Source organism: Rana temporaria, chromosome 1 (genome assembly GCF_905171775.1).
Source record: "Rana temporaria chromosome 1, aRanTem1.1, whole genome shotgun sequence".
In the NCBI taxonomy this organism is placed as follows: Eukaryota; Metazoa; Chordata; class Amphibia; order Anura; family Ranidae; genus Rana; species Rana temporaria.
Window position 1 is genome coordinate 247184028 of NC_053489.1, and position 24888 is coordinate 247208915.

Here is a 24888-nt window from a genome sequence, read left to right on the forward strand (position 1 = left end):
AAAGGCTCCTCGTTCCCATTTTAGGAACTTGTGGGGTGGGGGTGTAAACTGTGTGTGGACCCACTACTTCATATATATACTTAGACCTTAAATAAAAAAATAAAAAAAAAGTTCTTTGATGCCGAAGGAGTGCCACTATTCTTTGTAACCTGTACTAGCAGCATGAATAAAGCAGGTTGCACATAACCCGTTTTCTGGCTGTCCAGATGCTGCAATCTGTTTGTTGTGATATGAGGTTAAAAAAATGTTTGATTAATGATTTTGGCAAGTCCAGAAAAAAAATGATTTGTTGCTGGTTGTGCTTGATGCAGGCAACTTGCAGCTGTAAGATCTAGTTCACTTTCCAAGCTTTTTTAATTGTATTTAGTCACATTTTGTAAGCTGATAGACTTCTCTTGCGTTCAGGCACAAGCACGTTGTCACCGAATTGGTCAGAGCAAGGCTGTTAAGATTTATCGGCTGATCACCAGAAACTCCTATGAAAGAGAGATGTTTGACAAGGCCAGCTTGAAGTTAGGACTGGACAAGGCTGTGCTCCAGTCTATGAGTGGACGGGAAAACCACTTGAATGGGGTGTGTATATTTTGATTGCGATGATCAGAGACAAAACACTTTTTATATGAAAAATTCTAGAACTAGATTAATATTCTCAATTAAATGGCTATTCGTGTTCTACAGCCCATCCAGCAGTTTACAAAGAAAGAGATTGAAGACTTGCTACGGAAAGGTGCTTATGCAGCCATCATGGAAGAAGATGATGAAGGCTCCAAGTTTTGCGAGGAAGATATTGATCAAATTCTATTAAGAAGAACTACCACTATAACAATAGAGTCTGAAGGCAAAGGTTCCACCTTCTCTAAGGTTGATATATTTTATGATGATATAATATATAGCGTGTGGTGCTTTCATTTTTGTGTTCTATTTTTAATATAACAAATTGTAAATGCATGAAACATTTTGTGGATGGTATATCACAATACATTTTAAAGTACTTGGGTGGTTTCCTCGGGTAACTTTTTTTTACTCACAAGCTCATATAGAGCCTGTGCTTCGAGGCAAAGTTATACTTTGTCCTTAAAGTAAATATTGAGTATTTTTCTTGTGGTTTCTCATAACACTGTTTTTTATAACGCTTTTCTCTCTGTATTAGGCAAGTTTTGTAGCATCTGAAAACAGGACAGACATTTCATTGGATGATCCTAACTTTTGGCAGAAGTGGGCAAAAAAAGCAGATTTGGATCTAGATCTGCTTAACAGTAAGGTGAGTTTCAGTATCTGTGTGTTTTTTTTTTAATTTTTTTATTTTTATGATTATGTGACAATTAACAGTGATATTTAATAAGGGGTCACAGAGTACAAAAGCAGTCCTATTAAACCATGAATAAATGTGCATTTGCAGAAATAGAGGTTCAAGCTCAGATTATTGTGGGTATTGCTCTTTAGCGATAAAACCCATTAGCCATAACAAAGGTGTGAAATATTATTAAGTTTTTGTCTCTCAATTTGAGAGTGGAGCGTTTTAGTAAGCTAATGGTTTAATCAATACTTGCAGATGTCCCAAGTTTTAAACACGCATGAATATTTTACATTTCTTCTTGTACCTACTGTAGTTGGTTTTAAACTTTAAAGCGGAGCTCCACCCTAAAGTGGAACTCCCGCTGATTGGAACCCCCCCCCCACCCTCCGGTGTCACATTTGACACCTTTCAGGGGGAGGGGGGTGCAGATACCTGTCTAAAGACAGGTATTTGCACCCACTTCAGGCCACACAGTCTCAGGCAAACTGCGGGCAGAACGTCACCAGCCGTCCCCCCCTGTTCTGCTCTGGGAACGCTCGGCTCCCAGAGCACAGCAGGAGCCAATCAGAGGCGCAGCGCAACTCGCGCATGCGCCGTAGGGAACCGGGTAGTGAAGCCGGAGCGCTTCACTTCCTGGTTCCCTCACTGAGGATGGCGGGGGGAGCAGCAGAGGACGAGCGATTGCTCGTCCTCTGCTGCGGACGGCGCTGGACTCCAGGACAGGTAAGTGTCCTAATATTAAAAGTCAGCAGCTGCAGTATTTGTTTTTTTTTTTTTTTTTTCATGGCACATCCGCTTTAAGGCGTAGCGCCAGATTTTCGGCACACTGAATTACTGCATCAAAAGAAAAGTCTGTATGGCCACACTGAAACACCAAGGTCAACTTTATTGATCTGGAATTGAACCGCATAAAAACATCATACAGTACCACAGTAGTGGACAAAAGGGTCACACGCGCATTTTGCGCTAATTTTAAACCCTTGGTTTTGACCAAGCGCTGATGATGGCACGAAACGCGTGAACATTTTGTCCCCCACGGTGGTACTGTATAGTGTGTTTTTATGCTGTTTGATTCCAGATTAATAAAGTGGACCTTTTGTGTTTTAGTGCTGCTATACAGACTTTTTTTCCTTTGATCATTGCACAGATGTGCATACTGGGCCGACGCATACGCTGGAGGAGTGTGGGGTGTTGCCGTGAGTGGACCTACCTAGAGCAGTGCTGCATTTTTCACATTGAATTACTGCCATGTTGTGAAAAAATGTTTTAATGGGAAAATATCCCAGAGGAGCAGGTATAACGTGACTCCAGACATTTATGCAGTATCAAAATTAAATCCGCTTATTGGACACAGAATATTGTAAAGACAAACATCCTAAAATGTATCAAACCTCCAATTGTCACCAAATAACATTATTTAATAAAAGCAAACAAGCACACTGGTCCCATGTTGTGAATAGCCTTTGTAGTCGTCTGTTGTAAACCAGCCTGTTTAGCAGATTAGGTGAGATGCTGAGACAAACCCTAGCTTTGGCCGTTCGAGAGAAGTGGTCTACAAGCTCAGAGGCAGTGCTTCACTTTCTTATTAGATGCACCAAACATGTAAATTGATTAGTTTATATACCTAGTGAAGACTACACATGACAGATATCTATTATTTATTTATTTATATATATATATATATATATATATATATATATATATATATATATATATATATTATAAAAAAAAAAACAATGTAAAACAAAATTGATCAAAAATGTTGCTGCATTTTAAAATGCTACAGTAAAAGTTTATCGCATTGTAGATAATGTAACTTCCCTATATACTATAGTTGGTTTTAAGATACAAAATACTTTAAAACATGTCTCAAGGCAAAATAAAACAAAACATATTTAGTACATCCCTGGGGGACCACAGGTCGTGGCGGAACATCCCCCTTGTGGACCACAGGTCACAGCATTCTTCCTGGTGGGGGTAGGGGACACTGGCAGACTTGCTAGCAAATCTCCCTAACCAGCACCATGGTGTTGGTTTCCATTTAGTGCCTTCTTAGCTTACTTGAAAGCTGTTTCCAGCATGGGTCCCTACATGTGTCAGCAGACCATGTCTCAACTGTGGAAGAGAGGAGGGGTTGTAGAGGGTATGGGCTCCCCAGATATCTTTGTGTAGGGAGAAACCTGGACACTGTGCAATATATCCTTTGGGGGTCTGTTTGTTCCATGCAGCTCTGACTCCCCACCTATCTGGTATCTCTGCTACTTCCTTTGTGACAAGGGAGGAATGCTGGTAATGTAGGAGACGCTAGTGGATTGTGTGGTATAGGAATAGAAGACTGCTTTGGCAGAAAGGGGATGAAAAATGATCCTCATCTAGGGACTGTACCCCTGAAGACCCCCAGGGTCAGAGTTTATCGAAGACCAAAAGGGGTTTGGTGAGTTTTCTTGCAGAAGTTGTCCAGACTAATTTGAATGTACCACTTCCCGAGTCCTCTACTCAAAGGTTTCAGGATTTGGTCCATGGCCCCCTCCAATATCAAGAATCTTTCTCTGTACCTCCTCATTTAAAGGATGATTGGATGCGGACTGGATTCACCCTGATGAGGTGTTATGCCAAAAAAGGTTTGCCTAGTATTCCCCGATGGAGTGAGTTCACTGAAGCTGGCCATAGATGTATCGTAACTCAGCCAGTTCAGCAGGGACTGGACGAATTTCAATCCATATATGGCCACACTGGTTGAGCTACTGAACGACTTCTGTTCAACTGCCCTGCCCCAAAAAACATTTGATCAAACTGGCCGGCTATAGACTTCTGTGTATTCTGACCCTGGGGGCCTGTGCTTTTGTGCAAGGCATTGCAGATATTGTTCAACCATTTAAGCCCCTGTTGATTACATGGACCTCAACTTTCTGTATTGCAGAAATCACATTTGAACCCATCCAGGATATTCCTTTTAGTTTTCAGAAGGTAGTTTATTCTGTTTACCATTATGTTGGCTTGCAGAGTCTGGGAAGTTGCTGCTCTTTCCTTTTTTAAGGAGCCTTTCCTGGTGGTGTCTTCACACCTTGAATGTGGTTCATGGTATCCGGTATTGCCTCAAGTTGACTGTTGTAATTTGTCAATCGGGTTCCCTTTTTGTGCTTCCTGAAGGCCCAAGGAAGGGTCACGCATCTTCCAAATATATCAGCTGCTGCATGAGGTTCTAACCTATTCCCATTTAGTTATTTGGGACCTGTTCTCTTGTTGCCGTGTTCCCTTTCCCTTATATTCAGTGTTTTGGGACATCCCTAGCATAATGGGGCGAAGATACTGTGTCCTGGGATGTGCGATAAACAAAATTTGGATTTTTGGTTTACCTGTAAAATTGTTTCTTGGAGTACATCACAGGACACAGGGATCCCACCCCTCTGCTGCCTTTGTGGTTTTATGCCTTGCTACAAAAACTGAAACCTTGCCTAGCAGGATGGTGTTATTTTTAAAATTTTTTAGTTTGTGCCAGGTCACCTGAAGGTGGCAGCATAACCTTTTTGTAATGGAGATGAAGATTCCCTGTGTCCTGTGATGTACTGCAAGAAAAGGATTTTACCGGTAAACCAAAGATTTCATGAGCTTCTCTTGATAACATCACTGTGCACGGGGAGAGAGTACAGGAAATTATTAGCTCACAGGTTTTCTGGCAGAATCAACAAGGGTTTACAGTTATTGGACAAATAAAATGCTTTCATTGGTGTATTTAGCAGGTCAAAGGGAAGCAAAAAAAAAAATCATGGTTCGGTTTTCCTTACACTTTAAAAAGCCCTAAAAGGGTTTTGAATTTAAGAAATGAGAAGGTTGTGGAAACTTGGAATAATTCAGCTGTTCTCTCTCTTACAGAACACACTGGTGATAGACACACCCCGTATCAGGAAACAGACGCGGCACTTTAGTAATAAGGATGATGATATGGTAGAGTTTTCAGATCTAGAAAGTGATGACGATGATCGCCCACGAGCTCGACGGCAAGACCGCAAAAATGGTTATGGTCGCACAGACTGCTTTAGAGTAGAGAAGCACCTTCTTGTCTATGGGTGAGAAACTACTCTGGAGAAGTGTTTTGAGTTGGTTCTAAAATCCTGTTGAATAATAATTTGAAATTGCCCAATCTTTTTATTAGATGGGGTCGGTGGCGTGATATCTTAATCCATGGTCGCTTCAAACGAGGTATGACAGAACGGGATGTGGAGAAAATCTGCCGAGCCATCTTAGTTTATTGTCTATTGCACTATCGGGGGGATGAGAACATTAAAAGCTTTATTTGGGATCTGATCAGTCCTGCAGAGAATGGCAAAACCAAGCAGCTACAGAACCACTCAGGTAATTCTGATTCTACAATCACAAATTTTATGAATCGCTGCTTGCTCCAAAGTTATAAATAGAGTAGTTAATGTACATTGTCATTATGTTGATTTTTTTTGTATTGTTTTACACACTTAGGTCTTTCCATTCCTGTACCTCGTGGACGCAAGGGCAAAAAAGTAAAGTCTCAGAGCAGCTTTGATATTCACAAAGCAGAATGGATTCGGAAGTACAACCCTGACACTCTGTTTCAAGATGAGGGCTATAAGAAGCATCTAAAGCACCAGTGCAACAAGTAAGGAGATGTTTTAGCAGCTAAAGCCTTGATAATTGTCCTTACACAGAGATCTCTGCATTATAAATGCATGATCGGGTTCTATGATCAATTTAATCCAAACTGAACATTTAGTGTTTAAAGGCCAAGTTCACATTTTAAGGAACAAAAATTAATAAATGCACATATTTATACATAGCAAAAAGATATACATTTATTGTGTCCCACTGGAGCCTGCAAAGCATTGCACCTGTGATCAGCCGAGCTTCCTACAGCCCCACCTATTTTATATGTGACAGTGACTGTGGAGGGGGGGTCTGCTTAAAAAGTGAAGGGCATGTGCTCGAGGGGGGTGGAGAATGGTGGGCTGTAACATGTTATGCCCTAGATGCGGGTGTAACATGTTCTAAAGGTGAACTTTAATTCATTTTTGCAATCTCATGTTGCCTATTAGACATTAATATTCGAAGTGAGCTTATCTTTGTTTTCTTGTGCATCACTAATCCTTAAGGCCAATACCAATCTCCCCACTGATCTGATCATTTGCACTCCATATATGGGAAAAATAGTTGTGCTTAAAGTTGAACTTCAGGTAGATCTAAAAGGCAAAACACTGAATGCAACTTTGGTTTTCATTGAAATGTGATCCTTGTTTAAATGTTACTAGTGTAAGTACCTGAATCTGATTTATTATCCGCTAAAATTGTCTTTCAGTCTGAGCGCTGAAGTACAGAGGGTAGGGGCAGTGCTGCGAGCCAGGCAGGTGTGCCGCATTAAGATGTGTTGGTAAAGATCATGGTGTTCGGTGCAGAGAGTAGAAATATGACCATCGGTCTGCTGCTCTTTCGCTGCCAAATCCAATGCTGATGGTGGAGATGGAACACCACTGAGTTCCTTAACTATGGTGTCATCCACCTAGCTGTGCTGTGTGGCAGATCTGTTGAATAGATGGAATGGAAGATTGGGTTTATATAAATACAAATTCTTTGGCAGGTAAAACCTCTTATTCATATTTAATATGTGTATTTAACGGGTTTTCTTTGAGGAGTTTCCTTTGTGTTAAGCAACTAACCCTGCCTGTGTATGACCAAGCTTAGTAGACTTAAAGTAGAACTATAGGCAAAACTTTTTATTCATTTTTTGGGATAGAGTGAGGGAGGGTTAATACCCACATCAAATGTTGTTTTTTTGTTTTTTCACCATCTGTGTCCCATTGTGGAGATTTCTCTTCACTTCCTGTCTAATAGCCAACAGAAATTGAGAGGAACTCCCTGCAAATTAAAGGAATTGGGGACCTCCAGGTCACTAGAACTAGCGTCCCCATTGGAAGATTTCCCCCCTATATTACTTTACTGGAGACCACACAAAATTTGGGGTTTTACTTTCAATGATAATGGTAAACAGGAAAAATAAAGAAGGTAAATCTCCCTCATGGGGGCACAGACAGCAATAAAGACCGACAAGGGTTCTAATCCATCTCCACCCTATCCAAAACAAAAAATAAAAAGTTTTGCCTTTTAGTTATACCTAAAGTTAAAGTAACTGTTCATAAATGCATAAATCACTTTTTGAAATTGTTTTTTTTTTCTAGATTAAAATGTGTGAAATGTTGAATTACAGCTTTCTTTCCATTTTTGCCTTCATAGGGTCTTGTTGCGTGTTCGAATGTTATATTATATCCGGCAGGAAGTGTTTGGAAATCATGCAATAAAGGTGCTTGGTGGAGTTGATGCCAAGTATGTTTACTCTTTTTTAAATATTAAAATAGTTTATTGATTGCGTTCCCCATAAGTCTTAACTTTTAACACAATGCAGGTTTTGGAGGAAACTGGGTAACAATTATCTGCCTTCCTACAATAAATGACAGTCTGCATTTATTGATTATTTCTTATTGAAACTGAAACCATCCACTGTGTGTTTTGTATAACTTACAAGATCATTTTCTAAGCGGCCATTTATCCTTTTTTATAGTTTTGCTGGATGTTTACTTAAAATGTTTTACCTCCATTCCATATCCTGCAAAGGGGGGGGAATTCAGTAAAGCTCCTGTTTCACATTTTATGGTACTTGCTATGTACTTTTCTTTACTATATCCATCTTCCTTTCTGTGTTAATTTTGTGTTCATTTATGAACTCTTATTACAGAAATATCAACTTATGGGTCCCCCAAATCGATCAAGCTGACTTACCAGCTCGTTGGTGGGACAGAGAGGCTGACAAATCTTTACTTATTGGAGTCTTTAAGCATGGTGAGTTTTTAAAGGAGATGGGTGGGGGGGAATACATACTTGCTTTTTATGGCTGCAGCATCGGTCCCTTGCCACCTCTAAGGCCAAGAACCGAGCGATCACATGACCTCTGATCAGTCAGTTCTTGTGTACACTTTAAACAGAGTGATGAATGTCACCACTCTTTGCTCTGCCTATTCAGCACTCACTGGAGGGACAGGTGGGAGTTTCAGTGGCGCGCTGCGAGACTGAGCCAACTGCTGGTTAGGCATCTGAGGATCCAGACTGAAGCAGCTCTGTGACATCAGCTGACAGAGGGCTTTAACCACTTAAGGACCGGACCAATATGCTGCTAAATGACCCAAGGGGTTTTTACAATTCGGCACTGCGTTGCTTTAACAGACAATTGCGTGGTCGTGCGACGTGGCTCTCAAACAAAATTTACGTCCTTTTCTTCCCACAAATAGAGCTTTCTTTTGAGGGTATTTGATCGCCTCTGCGATTTTTTTTTTATTTTTTGCGCTATATACAAAAATAGAGTGACATTTTTGAAAAAAAAAACACTATTTTTTACTTTGTTATAAGGAAAATCAAATAAACTAAATTTTTGTCAAACATTTAGGCCAACATTTATTCAGCCACATGTCTTTAGTAAAAAAAAAATGGCTACCTAGCGGGAACAGCGACACTAATACAGCGATCAGAAAAATGATCGCTTAGTGACATTGGCAATAGGGAGTGAAAGGGTTAACTAGGGCGGTGATCAAGGGGTTAAAACTTTATTGGGGGGGTACGGGGGCTACCCTGAACCTAACCTGCCTGTCACACTGACACTAAATGCAGTGATCAGTACATATATGATCACTGCATTCAGTGACACTGTGACGGGGGTGGGGGGGGGGGGTGATCGCAAGGGGTTAATGTGCCTATGTGTAGTGTGTCTCAGTGTAGTGTTGTGCAGACTCACTGTGATGTGATCTCTCCTCAGCGGCGGTTGAAAATACCGCCGAGAGGAGAGATCACATCACTTCCCTCTTCCTGTGTTAACACAGGCAGAGGAAGTGACACACGGGGGTGCGCGCGGTTTGGCTGAGAGCGATCCGGAGGGGGCGGACAAAAACAAACAGCCGCCCCCTCATCCCGGATCGCTCGGACAGCCACGGGAACCGCCGCATGTACCGGGGGGGGGGGGTGGGGTCCCGATCGGACCCACGTCTAGGCAGGGACGTACAGGTACGCCAATGTGCCTGTCCGTGCCATTCTGCTGACGTAAATGTACATGTGGCAGTCCGGAAGTGGTTAAATGGAAGTAAACCCTCCATTACAACTTTCACCTACAGATAAGCCTAGATTAAGGCTTACCTGTAGGTGTTTGCAATATCTCCTAAACCTACATGGTTTAGAAGATCTTTGCCAAAAAGAATGCACCGTTGTCTATGGCGCATGCGCACCGTAGACAACGGCGCAGGCGCACTGAGAATGACGGTTTTCTGAATGAATGATGCCGGCTTTGGCGGCTCCCGGAGTGGCGATACCCGCAAGTAACCTTCAGGAGATATGGCTGTGGCTGGAGGGGAAGACGAGGACGGCTTCGGGGCTTCGATCTAAGGTAAGTAAATGCATAATGAGCTAGTATGCTAGTCATACTAGCGCATTATGTCTTTTTGTCTTGCAGTTTTTTTTTTTTTACTTTTTTGGGGTTTACAACTGCTTTAAGTTTGCTCTTGGCTATTTCTGTGCTACAAGAGTGCACAAGTAAATGCACTGCCTTGACCCACATTAGAAATATGGCCAAAAACTTTACCTTCAGATTACAACAATTTAGAAAATATGAGCCTTTAAAGTGCTCATAACACAAAAAAAAAGTAAAAAAAAATCTGTCTCTTTAAGGTGTTTGACTTTTTTATTTTTTCACACCAGTATGTAATTTTTGTAGTACATGGTTGATCCTGCCAGTTCCTTCCTTTCTGGTTGTAAACAGAGCATGCACTGAAGCCAAAGATGGCTAGTTTGTGTCCCCTCTCACCTTGCCTGAAGATACAGGCAAGCTGTTCAAGTGCACAGCATGGCTGTATCTTCTGTAATCGGTGTGTAGCCACGCCCCCCACCAACACTCTTCTCTTAACTGACTGCCCCAGCCCCTCTCTCATCTCCCAATCTTGATGAGGTGGTCACACACACCCGCACGTCCATGTTCCCCATCCTATAAAAAGGTAGATTGTGGATTATTAAAAGCTATATGTTTTTATAGATTAGAAAATTCTGTATGTGTTCAAATTAATTCACGTCTACTTTAATCTCATATTCTACCATTGGAGACGTTTTATGAAAGCATATGTGAAGGTCTTCCAAAACAGATTTTTATTTATTTGTTCAAATTTTTGTGCAAGGGGAGCTTCTGCATGTCTGGTGGTGACATGGTCACCTTCAACAAATTATACAATTAGTGATGATGTAATGGGTAAATGTGTCAAGTGGACAGACATGACACTGGAGGCATATTTCCCCAAAAAATGTATTGTAGATAACGTAACATTTATAACATTATTATCATCATCTTTGTAATCCATTTTCTTTGTAAAAGATATGCAGTAATCCAGTTACCTTTCCCTGCAGGTTATGAGAAATACAATACTATGCGTGCAGATCCTTGTCTTTGTTTCCTAGAGAAGGTGGGGGGGCCTGATGAGCAGGCAATTGCTGCAGAACATCATGCACAGGATTATGTGGAGCTGCCTGAGGGGTGAGTGCCTTTTGGACAACTGACATGTTTGTAAAGAAACTTGGGATATTCTACTGTCAACTAATATGGACACAACAGCAAGAGCCAGTTAGGTTCTGTACTAGAGAGAACATTGCTTTAACATACTTCTTATGCAGTGAATAGCTTGCTGTATCTATATTGGATGACATGAAAGCTATATGGTTGGGGATTGTGTTACTGGGATTTTAAACTCTAACATGCCTTTTTGAATTCATTTATTTTTACAGTGTAGATTTTGATAGAGATGTTGAAGATCCTGAGTATAAGCCACTCCATGTACAGAAAGATGCTGAGGAGGAGGTGAGACTGACTGCTTGTCGCAGCATAATAGTAAAGGCACACCAAAATTTTGACCTGGCATTTACTGTATAATGCAATGCTGTTCTAGATGGACCCCCTTATGATGGATGAAGAAATATCTGTGGTGGATGGTGAGGAAGGTGAGTTAAGAATGCAGGGAGTATAAATGGGTTCAGTTTTTTAGACAAATATTTTTACAAAAAACAATATTACACAGACAATAACAAGTGTCTTGACCTGTTGGTGCAAACAGCACGCAAATGCCTCTCGGCAGGTGGGCCTTGGTGCTGAGCAGCCTAATTTTTGTGTGCAACATTGCAAAAACAGCTGTGCCGAGAGTGTGCACCCCTGACAGTTGGCGGCAGCTAACAGAAAGCTCCTGATCGCTGCTTGCGATTGGGAGCTTTGCGATCATGTGAGAGCCAATTATGTATGTTGGATCAGGGTATGGGAGAGTGCCTAGTTACTCATGTTTCCTACCTTCTTATAGATGTACGGTATATTTGCAGTGTGAGATTTAAGTCACCGCTGCCGCTGGCTGCAAGAACTGCTCTGTGGTTCTTGCTGGAGGCTCTGACATGAGGAAGCAAAGCCCTGCCTCTAACAAAATAACTGCCTCCACACAGACACAGTGAGGAACAAGGCATAGTAAGTCAGCAATAGGGGGGACAATGGGCCATACTGGTCACTAATCCTTTCTCCTTTTGCCTGCCTATATTTTGGCCACAGTTTTTTTAATTGTTTGTGAGTAAAGCATCACCACCTATGTACAATTTCGTGTACCATAGTTTCACTATATTGTAGGTGCCCACAGTTTTTAAAATATTTGTGATATTTCGTATCTATTTTATTCTACAAAGTTTCGTCTATATATAATTTCAGGGCTCAAAATTTAGAGTCCTGAGCTACTAGCCAGGCCTTAAGGGTTACTCTCCACCAGTTGCCCCACTCAACCTCCTACCCTAAACGCGCCTTCATAAATGATCTTATGAAATTACATAGTTAAATGTTTTATGCAGAATTTAGTTACAAAAATGCAGCCTATCAGTGCTCATTATTGTCGCCCATCAGTGCAGCCTCACCAGTGCCCATCAATGCAGCCCATAAACTCACCGCATTAACGCAGCCTCAACAGTGCCCATCCGCACAGCCTGACCAGTGAAAGGGATTCGACAGTTGAGAGGAAGAGGAGAGAGAGTTGGATCATCACACAGAGCGGGTATCGCCCGCTATGACGGCTTTGATTTGAATCGCGCTCGGCTCTGTCACACAAAGTTGCGCCTCATGGATCAGCTCTTATGATCGACGTCACATGTCCCAGCATTGGACCCTTGTGTTGTCTATCAAAGGAGTCAGTCCAGGAGGCGGAACTTGGTGTAACTGCAGGAGCTTAACGCGATTCAAATTAAAGCTGTTCACAACGGCTCCCATTAAACCATGTCTGCCGGCAGCGCTCGCTCCCCCTGAGGCAGCCCCACACTCTCCCTGAACCTTTTTCCACTTGCCACATGAGCGCAGGAGGGTGGAAAATTTGAGGTGTGTGTGTGTGTGTGTGTGTGTGTGTGTGTGTGTGTATATATATATATATATATATATATATATATATATATATATATATATATATATATATATATATATAATATATATACTCTACTGCCATCTACTTGAGAATTAGACACTGGCAAACAAAAACAAAAAATCTGTTGCCTGTCCTACAGATAACCATTCCTACTAAGACAAAAGTGGGGTACCCACCTCCTAGTGTCTAGACCAGGGATATGCAATTAGCGGACCTCCAGCTGTTGCAAAACTACAAGTCCCATCATGCCTCTGTCTCTGGGTGTCATGCTTGTGGCTGTCAGTCTTGCTATGCCTCATGGAACTTGTAGTTCTGCAACAGCTGGAGGTCCGCTAATTGCATATCCCTGGACTAGACCATGGCTGCTAGCCCAATAGTGTATGAAAAAGAGGAAAAGTTTGGTTCCCAGGGGCTTTTACGCAGCTTCAAAAAACTATTAACTTAAAGTATTGGGCAATACTTTTTATATAAGAGTTAATAATTTTTTGAAGCTGCGTATAAGCCCCTGGGAGCCAAACTTTTCCCTTTTTTTTTTTTTTTTTTTTTTCATTCCATTCCTACTAAAAGCCTCCGTTTTTTGCTAGTAGTCTTGGAGGATGAACATATTATTTTTTTTTTTTTTGTGCTAATTTTGCTGTAAAGACTAACCTCATTTTAATTGCACTTATTTCTTGCATTGCTGCTGGAAAGCTCCTCTTTTGTCAGTTTTACAGCATGCTTTCTCCCTAGCCTGGTTTTTGGAGTACTGCATCCAGATCCTGGCAGTGACCTTCAGGCACTAGGTTATTTTTAGGGCACTTTCCAGACTCTGTTCTGTTAAGTTGGCTGCGGAACTTTTTTCAGATCCAGAGAGGTTGGTGCTGCTTTAGACCTTTCCCTGACTCTGAAGACTCACTCAGTGAGTAACCTGGTCAGACTGAGCATTGGGTGCTACCTAATTTTCATCAGTTGCTGGCCACCTTTCTAACTTTTGCCATGGAAGGGGTTAATGCTCTGGGACTGAGCATTGATATCATCTCCTGGGCAGAGTTCCACATGCATGCCCCTCTGCTCCCTTGCCTGCCGTTAAAGGGGTTGTAAAGGTTTGTCTTTTATTTTCTAAATTGGTTCCTTTAAGCTAGTGTATTGTTGGTTCACTTACCCTTTCCTTTGATTTCCCTTCTAAATGTTTTTTTTCTGTCTGAATTTCTCACTTCCTGTTTCTCCTCAGTAAGCTTTCCACCATCATCGGAGCAGTGTAAAGTAATTTAGAACAGCTTACTGAACACCTTACTGAGGAGGAACAGGAAGTGAGAAATTTAGACTAAGAAAACAAAGAAAAAAAAACATTTAGAAGGGAAATTGAAGGAAAAAGTTTGTGAACCAACAATGCACTAGCTTAAAGCAACATATTTAGAAAATAAACAAACCTTTACAACCCCTTTAAGTGAGGAACGTCTCTCTGCTGCTGCTACAGCTACAAAGAGCTGCATAGATCATCGATCTTGGGACCATTCCTGCATGCCTATTGTCATGGAACCTCGTTGTGCTTCCGTCATTATACAGCCTCCTCCAGTCTGAACATCAGATCGGATATAGCCGCCCGTACAACACTAGCTTGTGGGAACATGGATTCTTTATTTGAACAAACTCGCCAAATCTATACCACTGGAGGACATCCCCCCCGCCCCCCCTACTGATCATATTACCCCAACGATACAAACTGTAACCAACTACATAATTGACAATAGCTCGAACCTTTACAACCCCTTTAACATGTATAGTTCAGAATCTAACAAACCAGGAATAGTCCTTATATATTTCTTGGGAGATATTGTGGATAAATATTACTATTGTATAACTTGTCACTTAACCCAGCCTAGGTGGCTCAAATCACACCCAGACAATGTTGTGATTAATCAGATATCCCCACTTCAGGTCAGACTTGCCAGCGTCAAACTCCTAAAGTACAATACACATTGTTACAAGTGTAAACACATTCCCCAAGGGTTTGCTAGGAGAGACAAAAGGTGTTCCAATTATCACAATTAACAATACAAACCGTGATCTCACCCCTCAGCCTTGTAGACATACTATAGCAGGAGACTTCAGTAGCAGACTGTTCGGCTCCTATATTGAATAACATGAAGCAGAGGCTAATATGCCCAGCTATTTCAATTAAAGGGGTTGTAAACCCTTGCCGTTTTTCACCATAATGCATTGTCTATGCATTAAGGGGAAAATCCTCCTGTGCTGCAGCAGCGCCCCCCTTATACATACTTGAGCCCCATAATTCCCACGACTGGAACAAGCACACCAGCTCCGGCTGGTGTCTCTTGTCCTGATTGGATAGATTGATAGCAGCCATTGGCTCCCGCTGCTGTCAATCAAATCCAATGACCTGGGTGCAGGGCGGAGTGTTGCTTTTTGTGTCAATAGATGCAGAAGCAGGACACGGGAGCCTGCCTGCACTAGTGTCCACGAAGAAGACCACTTCTCCGACGGGGCACTCCAGAAGAGACGGAGCTAGGAGCACCGCTGAGGGAGCCCAAAAGAGGAGGATCAAGGCAACAGCATAGCGGAGGTAAGTATGACATGGGTTTGTTTTTTAAACCTCAAACCTTTACAACCCCTTTAACATGTATAGTTCAGAGTCAAACAAACCAGGGATAGTCCTTATATATTTCCTGGGAGATATTGTGGATAAATATTACTATCCCATCTGAAGTAATCCAAACCACATTCTCAGTGTCCATTAAGTGGTGTTCCATCGTTGGAGAATGATCTGCTCTCTCTCTCCCTGGACCATAGTAAGTGGGTAAGAGGCTTGCTTCTAGTCCTCTCCAGAAGCCCCTATATTGCTTAGGTCTGTCACACCTATATAGTGATTTTTTTTTTTTTTAAGTAATTTCAGGTAATCCAACTCTAATTTACGACAAGCTTTCTGGGTATTGTAATTGCTTGAGTCCTTATCTCCTTGCCTGGACTCATAAGTTGTCTTATAGCACCATAGCTGCTACAGGTCTTGATTCTAGACACAGAGGGCATGCGGAAAGGGTGTTTCACTGTACCAGGTGCCCCCATCTCACGCTCTAAAAACGTCTCGGGTGCTGCTTTCAACATGCCTACTGACAATGCCAATTTCTGGAGGTAGGAACTGTGCTGCTCTCCATTAGTTGTGGATGAATTGAATCCTCTGCCATTTTCTGCTGAGGTCTTTACCATGGTCATGCACAACTTAATGACCCACATTACCCAGTCGCCTGCTGAGCCCACAAGGGTGGCTGGAGAGAGGGGACGGCTCCCAGACACCCCTAATGGACAGGCCGCCACTGATCTGTGAGTGTTTCGCTGTTTTTTTTTTTTTTTAACCTTAAGCAATTGTTTTCCACATTTGCAAGGTTGCTACTTGGTCATCTGTTCATAAGTAATTATAAGAAATTGTAAAGGTAACATTAAAAATAAACATCTCTATACTTGCCTGCTCTGTGCAATGAAATTGCAGAGGGTGACTGCAAACCTCCTCTTCTCTGGCCCATCCTCTCTGTCCAGTGCCTTCATGGGAAGCCGTTTCCTATGGGGGCATCAGTGTGCGCTTGCTTCCAAGCCCTGCTGCTTCCCGTATTGACCCGGACAGCGGGACTCTGCACCGCCTCCTGCTCCCTTGTCACTTGCTTTGATTGACGGCACTGGGAGCCAATGGTTCCCCTAGCATCGGTTTCCATTTTTGGACATAAAGTTCATCAGGCAGCTTTTTGAACTAGAGGCAGTCCCATGTTCTATGTTTCATTGGGCTTGTTAACAATTTTTTGCTGTGTTGACCACCCCTCACATGTACTTTTGGTCATCCCAAAGTTTAAAAACGTTGTGTAACTCAATGGTAGAGGGAAAAAACTTTTTGTACTCGTAAAATCCTTTTATTGGGGTTAGTTGAAAGACATGGGTTTCTCCCCTCTGTTTATTACCACGTTCTTGGTACTGCTTTGCTACAGAAATGAGGCATTTTGGTAGTAAGGGGGGATATTCTGGACTGGTCTACAGTTCATTTTGTTTGCCGGTGTCTCTTCCTACTGTAGACAGACATTTAACCAAAAGGTTAGGCTTCCTGTGAAGACTAAACATCCTATTTAAAACATATTTGTGTATATAATGTGTGAAATTTTGAACTGTAGCATCTTTTCTACAGGTTTGCTGCTTTCAGAAAATGTTATCACTATGGGTTAGCAAGACAGCACCAGCTGTTTGGAGGTTGAATTTGACCCAAAGCCCATTATATATCCTTTTGACATTAGTGACTTGTAGAAATGCAGTGAGGTTTCTTCAAAATATGTATCTGGTTCTTGCATCCACCAGAAGTGCAAAAGTCTCAAATATTTAAGTCCCCAGTCTAAAATGTAGTAATTTCACAGTGGTTAAGTAATTGACATACTACTGTTTCTGCAGCAACACCTGTGCCTAGTGGCATGCTATGGCCACCTGGATCTGCACTCACTGCCCGCCTTCGCCGGCTTATTACTGCATACCAACGTAGCTATAAGCGAGAACAACTGAAGATTGAAGCTGCTGAACGAGGGGACAAACGGAAGAAACGATGTGAGGCAGCTTTCAAACTGAAGGAAATTGCACTTCGAGAGAAACAGCAAAGGTGAGACTTCCGCAGAAGATTAGTATGTTAATCGTTATTTGTAAAACTATGTAGATACATTTTTAGCATCCTCCTTTCTTAAATTTTAAAACAGGTGGACTCGTCGAGAGGCTTGTGATTTTTTCCGTGTTCTCTCCAGCTTTGGGGTTGAGTATGATCCTGACACACAGCTCTATGACTGGCAGAGATTTCGTAGTCTGGCTAGGTTGGACAAGAAAACGGATGAATCACTGCTTAAATATTTTCATGGTTTTGTGGCAATGTGTCGGCAAGTGTGCCGTTTACCACCAGTTGCAGGAGATGGTAAGATGTGTTTTTTTTTTTCTACTTATTTGCCATATTGTTGATTAGGTATTTGTATATGTTTACACGTGGTTTTTTTTTTTTTCGTTTTTTTTTTCAGAGTCTCCAGATCCATCTCTCTTCATTGAACCTATTTCAGAGGAACGAGCATCAAGAGCTTTGTTCCGCCTTGACCTCTTGCGCAGGGTGCGCGAGCAGGTTCTGTGTCATCCTTTGCTTCCTGCGCGTTTATCTTTGTGTCGGCCGGACCCTGAATTACCTGAGTGGTGGGAGAGTGGCCGTCATGATAAGGAGCTTCTTGAAGGGGCTGCACAATACGGACTGAGCCGCACAGACCTTACTCTAATGCCGGACCCCTCATTTTCTTTCCTAAGATGCCGGCTCAACTATCTCCAATCTAGAGGCATTTCAAATACCTCCCGCCCATCCACTCCCTCCACAGTCCACCCTCTGCCTACCACAGAACTTCAACCCCCTCATATTATTTCAATCTCTTCATCTGTCAGTTCCTCTCCAGCTCCACGACGATCTTCTTGCTCTTCAGCATCATCTTCATCCAACTCCGATGATTCATCGGATGAAAGCAATGGGAGCAAAGCCGCTAATCTGAATGGTGAGCAATTCATAATCCTAGTATTGCTTCTCTTTTAGCAGGAGGACTACAGGCACTGGGTAATTTTTATCACACCCCAGGAGGGCATAATACTGGTGACATTTTATAGTCTCTTCTAACACCTCTGCTTCCATCATTCTCCTTTCTCTTCTTTTATTTACCCATTGCCACGCACCCAATTGTTTATATTGTAATTTTTGTTTTAAGAACTTGTCTTGATTGCAGACCTATTGATAGTTTGCATCAAGATGGGGGGAAAATGGTAGTGTCAGCATGCCAGTGTATCCATTACTTTTAGAATGTTTTGGTTGTTTGTTGATGCTGTTTTTTTTTTTTTATAGTTATTTTTTTTCTAGATAACTTTGCTTTTACTTTCTTAGCAGGTTTACCACACTCTCGGTTACTTGATGAGGAAAATCGATTGTCCCTCACAGATTCTCCAGGAGACCTGAAATCGGAGGGCAGTGCCCAAGCAGTTCTGGAGAATCCAAATAGTGCAGATTGGCCAAAGGTAAGTCACAAACCACAAATGACCTTCTTGGCTGTACCTGAAAATTAAGTTTAGCGATACTGTTATAACAAACTTCTGAATTAATCTAAAATTTTATAGGATCGCGTTCTCCTCTGTCGAATTGAGCAAGTCTGCAATGGTGTGTTGACTGGAAAATGGGGTTCACCAAGGAGAATTTTCGATCCACCAAGTGACAGCCCTGACAGTATGTCACCAACCCCTGAGGAACGGAGCCCTACCACCTATACACATATGCGCCCTACCCCTGATCAAAAGGAATTTACAGTCCAAATCAAAAGTGTAAGTCTTATCATTGTATACTTCAAATTTTTTCTTAATTTAAAATTTGTTTTTCATCAAGCCATACACCAGTCCACATCACTTATAATTGTGTGATCCTGAATGACCTACTACAGGCTCCCTGCTGTTTCTTGCATACAGAAAGTCTGGTGAAGGGTTAGGGGTCAGTACAAAGATGTTTTTCAAAGCTACCAATCAAATTCCAGTTTTTATTGTAAGTTTGAATGGGGTTGGTTAAGCAAGGTAAAAGGCGACTTAAAATAAGACACCTTAAACCTGGTACACACGGCCGAGTATCGGCTGGTTTAACAGAGACCTTCCAACATTTGGCCTGTGTGTACAGCAGCCTGTCCGCCAAAAGCCAGCCAAACATTCGGCTTGCTGGAAATCTGATCGGTTCTGACCTGTGTGTTTTGGTGGGGTTCAGTCTACTGTTAGAACACAATAGCTCAGCGGGTAGATCACTGTACTAACATCACATAGTACAGTGAACTCTGCATTTTTTGTTTTTGTTTTTTTAGTTCAACCCATTGGGTTGAACCAAAAAAGTGTCAAGTCCTATACTATGCTTTTGAATAAATGTTTTGATTTCAGCACAGCTGCAGCGATTTCCTACGGGCGGCGAAAGGGGACACCCTCCTCTCGCCGCCTTTTGGTGCTTCTACCGACTCACCTGTGCGATCGGTGAGTCGGAGAACGAATCCGCCGGTCCCGAATGCTGATCGTAGAGATTTCCGGCGGACCTGATGAACGTCGGAGGCCGGGCATGATGTTATGAAGTCACGCCCAGCCTCTGCATTAAAAAAAAATGTCGCATCCTCAGCTGGGAAGCGGTGCCCCTGTCCCCATGTGCTTGCACGCAGAAGCGAACGCGTACACAAGTCCCACCCACATATGAAAACTGTATTCAAACACGTGAGGTGTCGCTGCGAACGTTGGAGCGAGAGATATAATTTTAGCCCTAGACCTCTAACTCCAAAACATGTAACCAGTAAAAAATGTGATTTTAAAGTGCCAAAGTTTGGCGCCATTCCACGAGCGTGTGCAATTTTGAAGCGTGACGTGTTAAGCATCTATTTACTCGGCGTAACGTCGTCTTTTACATTATGCAAAAAAATTGGCCTAACTTTACTTTTGTTTTTATAAAAAAAAACATGAAAAAAGTTTTTTTCCCCCCAAAAAAGGTGTTTGCAAATCTGCTGCGCAAATACTGTGCAAGATAAAAAGTTGCAATGAACGCCATTGTATTCTCTAAAGCAGGGATCCTCAAACTACAGCCCTCCAGCTGTTGCGGAACTACACATCCCATGAGGCATTGCAACACTGACATTCACAGACATGACTAGGCATGATGGGAATTGTAGTTCCTGAACAGCTGGAGGGCCATAGTTTGAAGACCCATGCTCTAAAGTCTCTGTAAAAAAAAAAAAAAAAAAAAACATATAGTGTTTGGGTGTTCTATGTAATTTTCTAGCAAAAAAATTGATTTTTACATGTTGGAGCATCAGAATTGGCCTGGGCCTGAAGTGGTTAACCGGTTGCCGACCGCCGCATGTATATGTACGTCCACAGAATGGCACGTACAGACATATGGGCGTACAGGTACGTCCCCGCCTTTTCGGGGGTCCGATCGGGACCCCCCCCCCGTACAAGCGGCGGTCGGTAACCCGCGGGGAGCGATCCGGGACGAGGGCGCGGCTATTCGTTTCTAGCCGCCCCCTCGCGATCGCTCCCTGGAGCTGAAGAACGGGGAGAGCCGTATGTAAACACGGCTTCCCCGTGCTTCACTGTGGCGGCTGCATCGATCGAGTGATCCCTTTTATAGGGAGACTAGATCGATGACGTCGGTCCTACAGCCACACCCCCCTACAGTTGTAAACACACACTAGGTGAACACTAACTCCTACAGCGCCCCCTGTGGTTAACTCCCAAACTGCAACTGTCATTTTCACAATAAAGAATGCAATTTAAATGCATTTTTTTGCTGTGAAAATGACAATGGTCCCAAAAATGTGTCAAAAGTGTCCGCCATAATGTCAGTCACGAAAAAAAAATCGCTGATCACCGCCATTAGTAGTAAAAAAAAATAATTAATAAAAATGCAATAAAACTATCCCCTATTTTGTAAACGCTATAAATTTTGCGCAAACCAATCGATAAACGCTTATTGCGATTTTTTTTTTATTTTTTTTACCAAAAATAGGTAGTAGAGTACGTATCGGCCTAAACTGAGGGAAAAAAAATGTTTATATATGTTTTTGGGGGATATTTATTGTAGCAAAAAGTAAAAAATATTGCATTTTTTTTCAAAATTGTCGCTCTATTTTTGTTTATAGCGCAAAAAATAAAAACCGCAGAGGTGATCAAATACCACCAAAAGAAAGCTCTATTTGTGGGGAAAAAAGGACGCCAATTTTGTTTGGGAGCCACGTCGCACGACCGCGCAATTGTCTGTTAAAGCGACGCAGTGCCGAATCGCAAAACCTGGCCTGGGCATTTAGCAACAAAATGGTCCGGGGCTTAAAGCGGATGTGCGCTGAATCAAAAAATATTAAAAGCCAGCAGCTACAAATACTGCAGCTGCTAACTTTTAATATTAGGACACTTACCTGTCCTGGAGTCCAGCGCCATCCGCAGCAGAGGACGAGCGATCGCTTGTCTCTCTGCTGCTCCCCCCGCCATCCTCGGTGAGGGAACCAGGAAGTGAAGCGCTCCGGCTTCACTGCCTGGTTCCCTACGGCGCATGCGCGAGTCGAGCTGCGCCCGCCGATTGGCTCCCGCTGTGTGATGCAATGCCCGTCTTTTGCCCGTGAATGCTGGGCTGGAAGTGGGTGCAAATACCTGTCTTTAGACAGGTATCTGCACCCCACTCCCCCCTGAAAGGTGTCAAATATGACACCGGAGGGGGGAGGGTTCCGATCAGCGTGAGTTCCACTTTAGGGTGGAGCTCCGCTTTAAGTGGTTAATCAAATCCTGTAAGTGGGTACTGGGGAATGGGGGCAAGCCGCGCAGTGTGTCTATGGATGCGCACAGCCCGGCTCGGGAGCAAGCCTGCTGGTGTGCCACCATAGAAAACCATATTTTAGCCTTTTAAAGCCGCTTTAATTTGTTATGCATCTTCTATCGATTACATGTTTTCTCCTCTGTCTGTTGTAGGAGGAAGGGCTAAAGATAAAATTTCAGAAACACAAACTCCTAGGTAATGGAGCAGTGGATTCTGTGCATCATGTACATAAGAAGAAGAGTAAAAAGAAATTGATCCAGGTGAGCCTCCTCCCTGGTGAGGATTGTTTTTCTGGTTGCATTATTCATAAAACTGCAATAAATGCTAGCAAGATACAGTTATTTAACAAATTCAATTCACGTCATTCATATGAGGACTAATGACCCGCTGTTAACGGGAATGCTTCCTCCATGTAAGTCGAGGTGTTTACCATGTAATGAATACTGCTCACTCCACTAAACCCAGATTTATGCATTGGTGCACAATTGTTACTGGCTCTTCTGTTTGTTAAAGGAGATCTAAAGTCACAGCATACTTTCATTTTTATAACATCAGTATTGTAAAAGTAATACAAACCATAGTTTAATTTTGACAGTTCAATATAACTTTACTTGAATAATCTCCCATTCATGTTGTGAGTGCTGCCTATCTGCTGGTCATATCTTTCAACATATCCCTGACTTTCCTGTATGCTTTGGAAAAAAAATTCTCTGCTATGTCCTTTGATTTACTTTTGTTCCTAAAGACTACATACCTCATCGTACATTGCGGCCTACAAGCAGTGATGTCACATGTGATGTGTTTCCTGTACTGACTGTGCCTTCACCTTTGCAGCATCTGCTGTAGTTTAGAAGACAGGCTCTGTGAAATAGGTGACACAGCAGTGCATATTCATAAGGTATAGTGAATATGTCACATAATTTAAGGAAGTTAATAAAGGGATTTTTAATACAGCTTACCTGTAAAATCCTTTTCTTGGAGTACATCACGGGACACAGAGCGGCATATTCATTACTATGTGGGTTATATGGAGTACCTTCAGGTGATGGACACTGGCAATCTCAAACAGGAAGTCCCCTGCCTATATAACCCCCTCCCATAGGAGGAGTCCCTCAGTTTTGTAGCAAGCAGTATGCCTCCCAAAATGTTCCCCATAAGAGGGGTGGGAGCTCTGTGTCCCGTGATGTACTCCAAGAAAAGGATTTTACAGGTAAGCTGTATTAAAAATCCCTTTTTCTTTCTCTTACATCACGGGACACAGAGCGGCATATTCATTACTATGTGGGATGTCCCAAAGCAATGCTTCAATGAGGGGAGGGAGACCTCTCAACCAGGAGATTTAATTCAGAAAGTATCCTTTAAATCATAATAAATCCAACAAAAAAATTATTAATCTGATTAATTAATTCATTAATTAACCAAGGGTGCCCCGGATCTCGAATCGCAGCCTGCAGCACTGCCTGTCCAAAGGCTGCATCGGCCCTTCTTCTCACGTCCAATTGGTAAAATTTTGGCAACGTGTGGACCGATGACCAGGTTGCCGCCTTGCAAACCTGAGCCATAGAGATCTGGTGGTGTGCTGCCCAGGAGGCGCTGATAGCCCTAGTAGAATGGGCCTTAACTGATAAAGGAGGGGGCAACCCTTTCAAGCCGTAGGCCTGACTGATTAACTGCTTAATCCATCTAGCGATGGTAGCTTTAGCTGCCGCTTGACCCCTCTTGGGTCCTTCCGACAGGATGAACAATCTATCCGTCTTTCGAATCTTTTCTGTAGCCTTGAGGTAGGCCTTCATGCCCTAACAATATCCAAGGTGTGCAGCAAGCCTTCCTTTCTAGAAGTGGGCTATGGAAGAATCAAATCCTGGTTCAAGTGAAAACTGGACACCACCTTAGGCAGAAAAGACGGATGCGGACGGAGAACCAACCTGTCTTTATGCAGAATGAGGTATGGTTCTTTACAAGACAAGGCTGCTAGCTCTGATACTCTTCTGGCGGAAGCCATAGCAACCAAAAATACCAACTTCCTAGTCAGTAATACCAACGGAACCTCTGCCAGAGGTTCAAAGGGCTGCTTTTGTAGCGCCAACAACAGAAGATTCAAATCCCACAGACAAAATGGAGATTTGATAGGGGGGTTAATACGTAGGACCCCCTGCAAAAAAGTCTTAACTAGAGAGTGAGTGGCCAAAGGCCTCTGAAACCACACTGACCAGGCAGAAATCTGTCCCTTGATAGTGCTTAAGGCCAAGTTTTTGTCCACTCCTAGTTGGAGAAAACTTAACACTCTGTCAATGGTGTACTTGCGAGGGAGCCACCTTTGGGACTCGCACCAGACCACGTAGGCCCTCCAAACTCTGTAATAAATTACTCTGATTAAGGCAAGAAAGCCAGTTTCCAGAGTTGAAATCACCTGGCTGGATAGACCTCTACCCCTGACAATCAGGGATTCAGCCGCCAGGCCGTCAAATTTAGATGCCGTAAGGCAGGATGGAGGATCGGGCCTTGTGAGAGTAGGTCTGGACGAAGTGGAAGGTTCCAGGGCTCCCCTACTGACATTCTCACGATTAGTGAGAACCATGACCTCCGGGGCCATGCCGGGGCTATCAGAATGACTGGTTTGTTCTCTCCCCTGATCCTGCGCAGCAGGCGGGGCAACATCTGCAACGGGGGGAAGGCATACAGTAGATTGTACTGATGCCAAGGGCAAACCAACGCATCGGTTCCACAGGCCAGAGGATCCCTTGTCCGAGACATGA

At 42.8% G+C, this 24888-nt stretch overlaps 1 protein-coding gene across 6 annotated transcripts in view; it reads left to right on the top strand.

Annotated features, from left to right (window-relative positions):
- Nucleotides 1-24888, top strand: part of CHD8 (chromodomain helicase DNA binding protein 8) — a 107905-nt gene that overhangs the window by 59023 nt on the left and 23994 nt on the right. For 5 of the 6 annotated variants that reach the window (XM_040352943.1, XM_040352919.1, XM_040352913.1 and 2 more), the window contains 17 exons: nucleotides 406-573; nucleotides 679-861; nucleotides 1151-1261; nucleotides 5171-5364; nucleotides 5451-5650; nucleotides 5771-5927; nucleotides 7553-7642; nucleotides 8052-8155; nucleotides 10751-10877; nucleotides 11126-11198; nucleotides 11287-11338; nucleotides 17200-17401; nucleotides 17496-17704; nucleotides 17805-18317; nucleotides 18698-18828; nucleotides 18928-19128; nucleotides 22285-22392. In XM_040352943.1, coding sequence (XP_040208877.1) covers nucleotides 406-573; nucleotides 679-861; nucleotides 1151-1261; nucleotides 5171-5364; nucleotides 5451-5650; nucleotides 5771-5927; nucleotides 7553-7642; nucleotides 8052-8155; nucleotides 10751-10877; nucleotides 11126-11198; nucleotides 11287-11338; nucleotides 17200-17401; nucleotides 17496-17704; nucleotides 17805-18317; nucleotides 18698-18828; nucleotides 18928-19128; nucleotides 22285-22392 — 2823 coding nt within the window. The remainder of the gene's footprint in view (nucleotides 1-405; nucleotides 574-678; nucleotides 862-1150; nucleotides 1262-5170; nucleotides 5365-5450; nucleotides 5651-5770; nucleotides 5928-7552; nucleotides 7643-8051; nucleotides 8156-10750; nucleotides 10878-11125; nucleotides 11199-11286; nucleotides 11339-17199; nucleotides 17402-17495; nucleotides 17705-17804; nucleotides 18318-18697; nucleotides 18829-18927; nucleotides 19129-22284; nucleotides 22393-24888) is intronic. The other variant, XM_040352934.1, reaches the window with a different exon arrangement.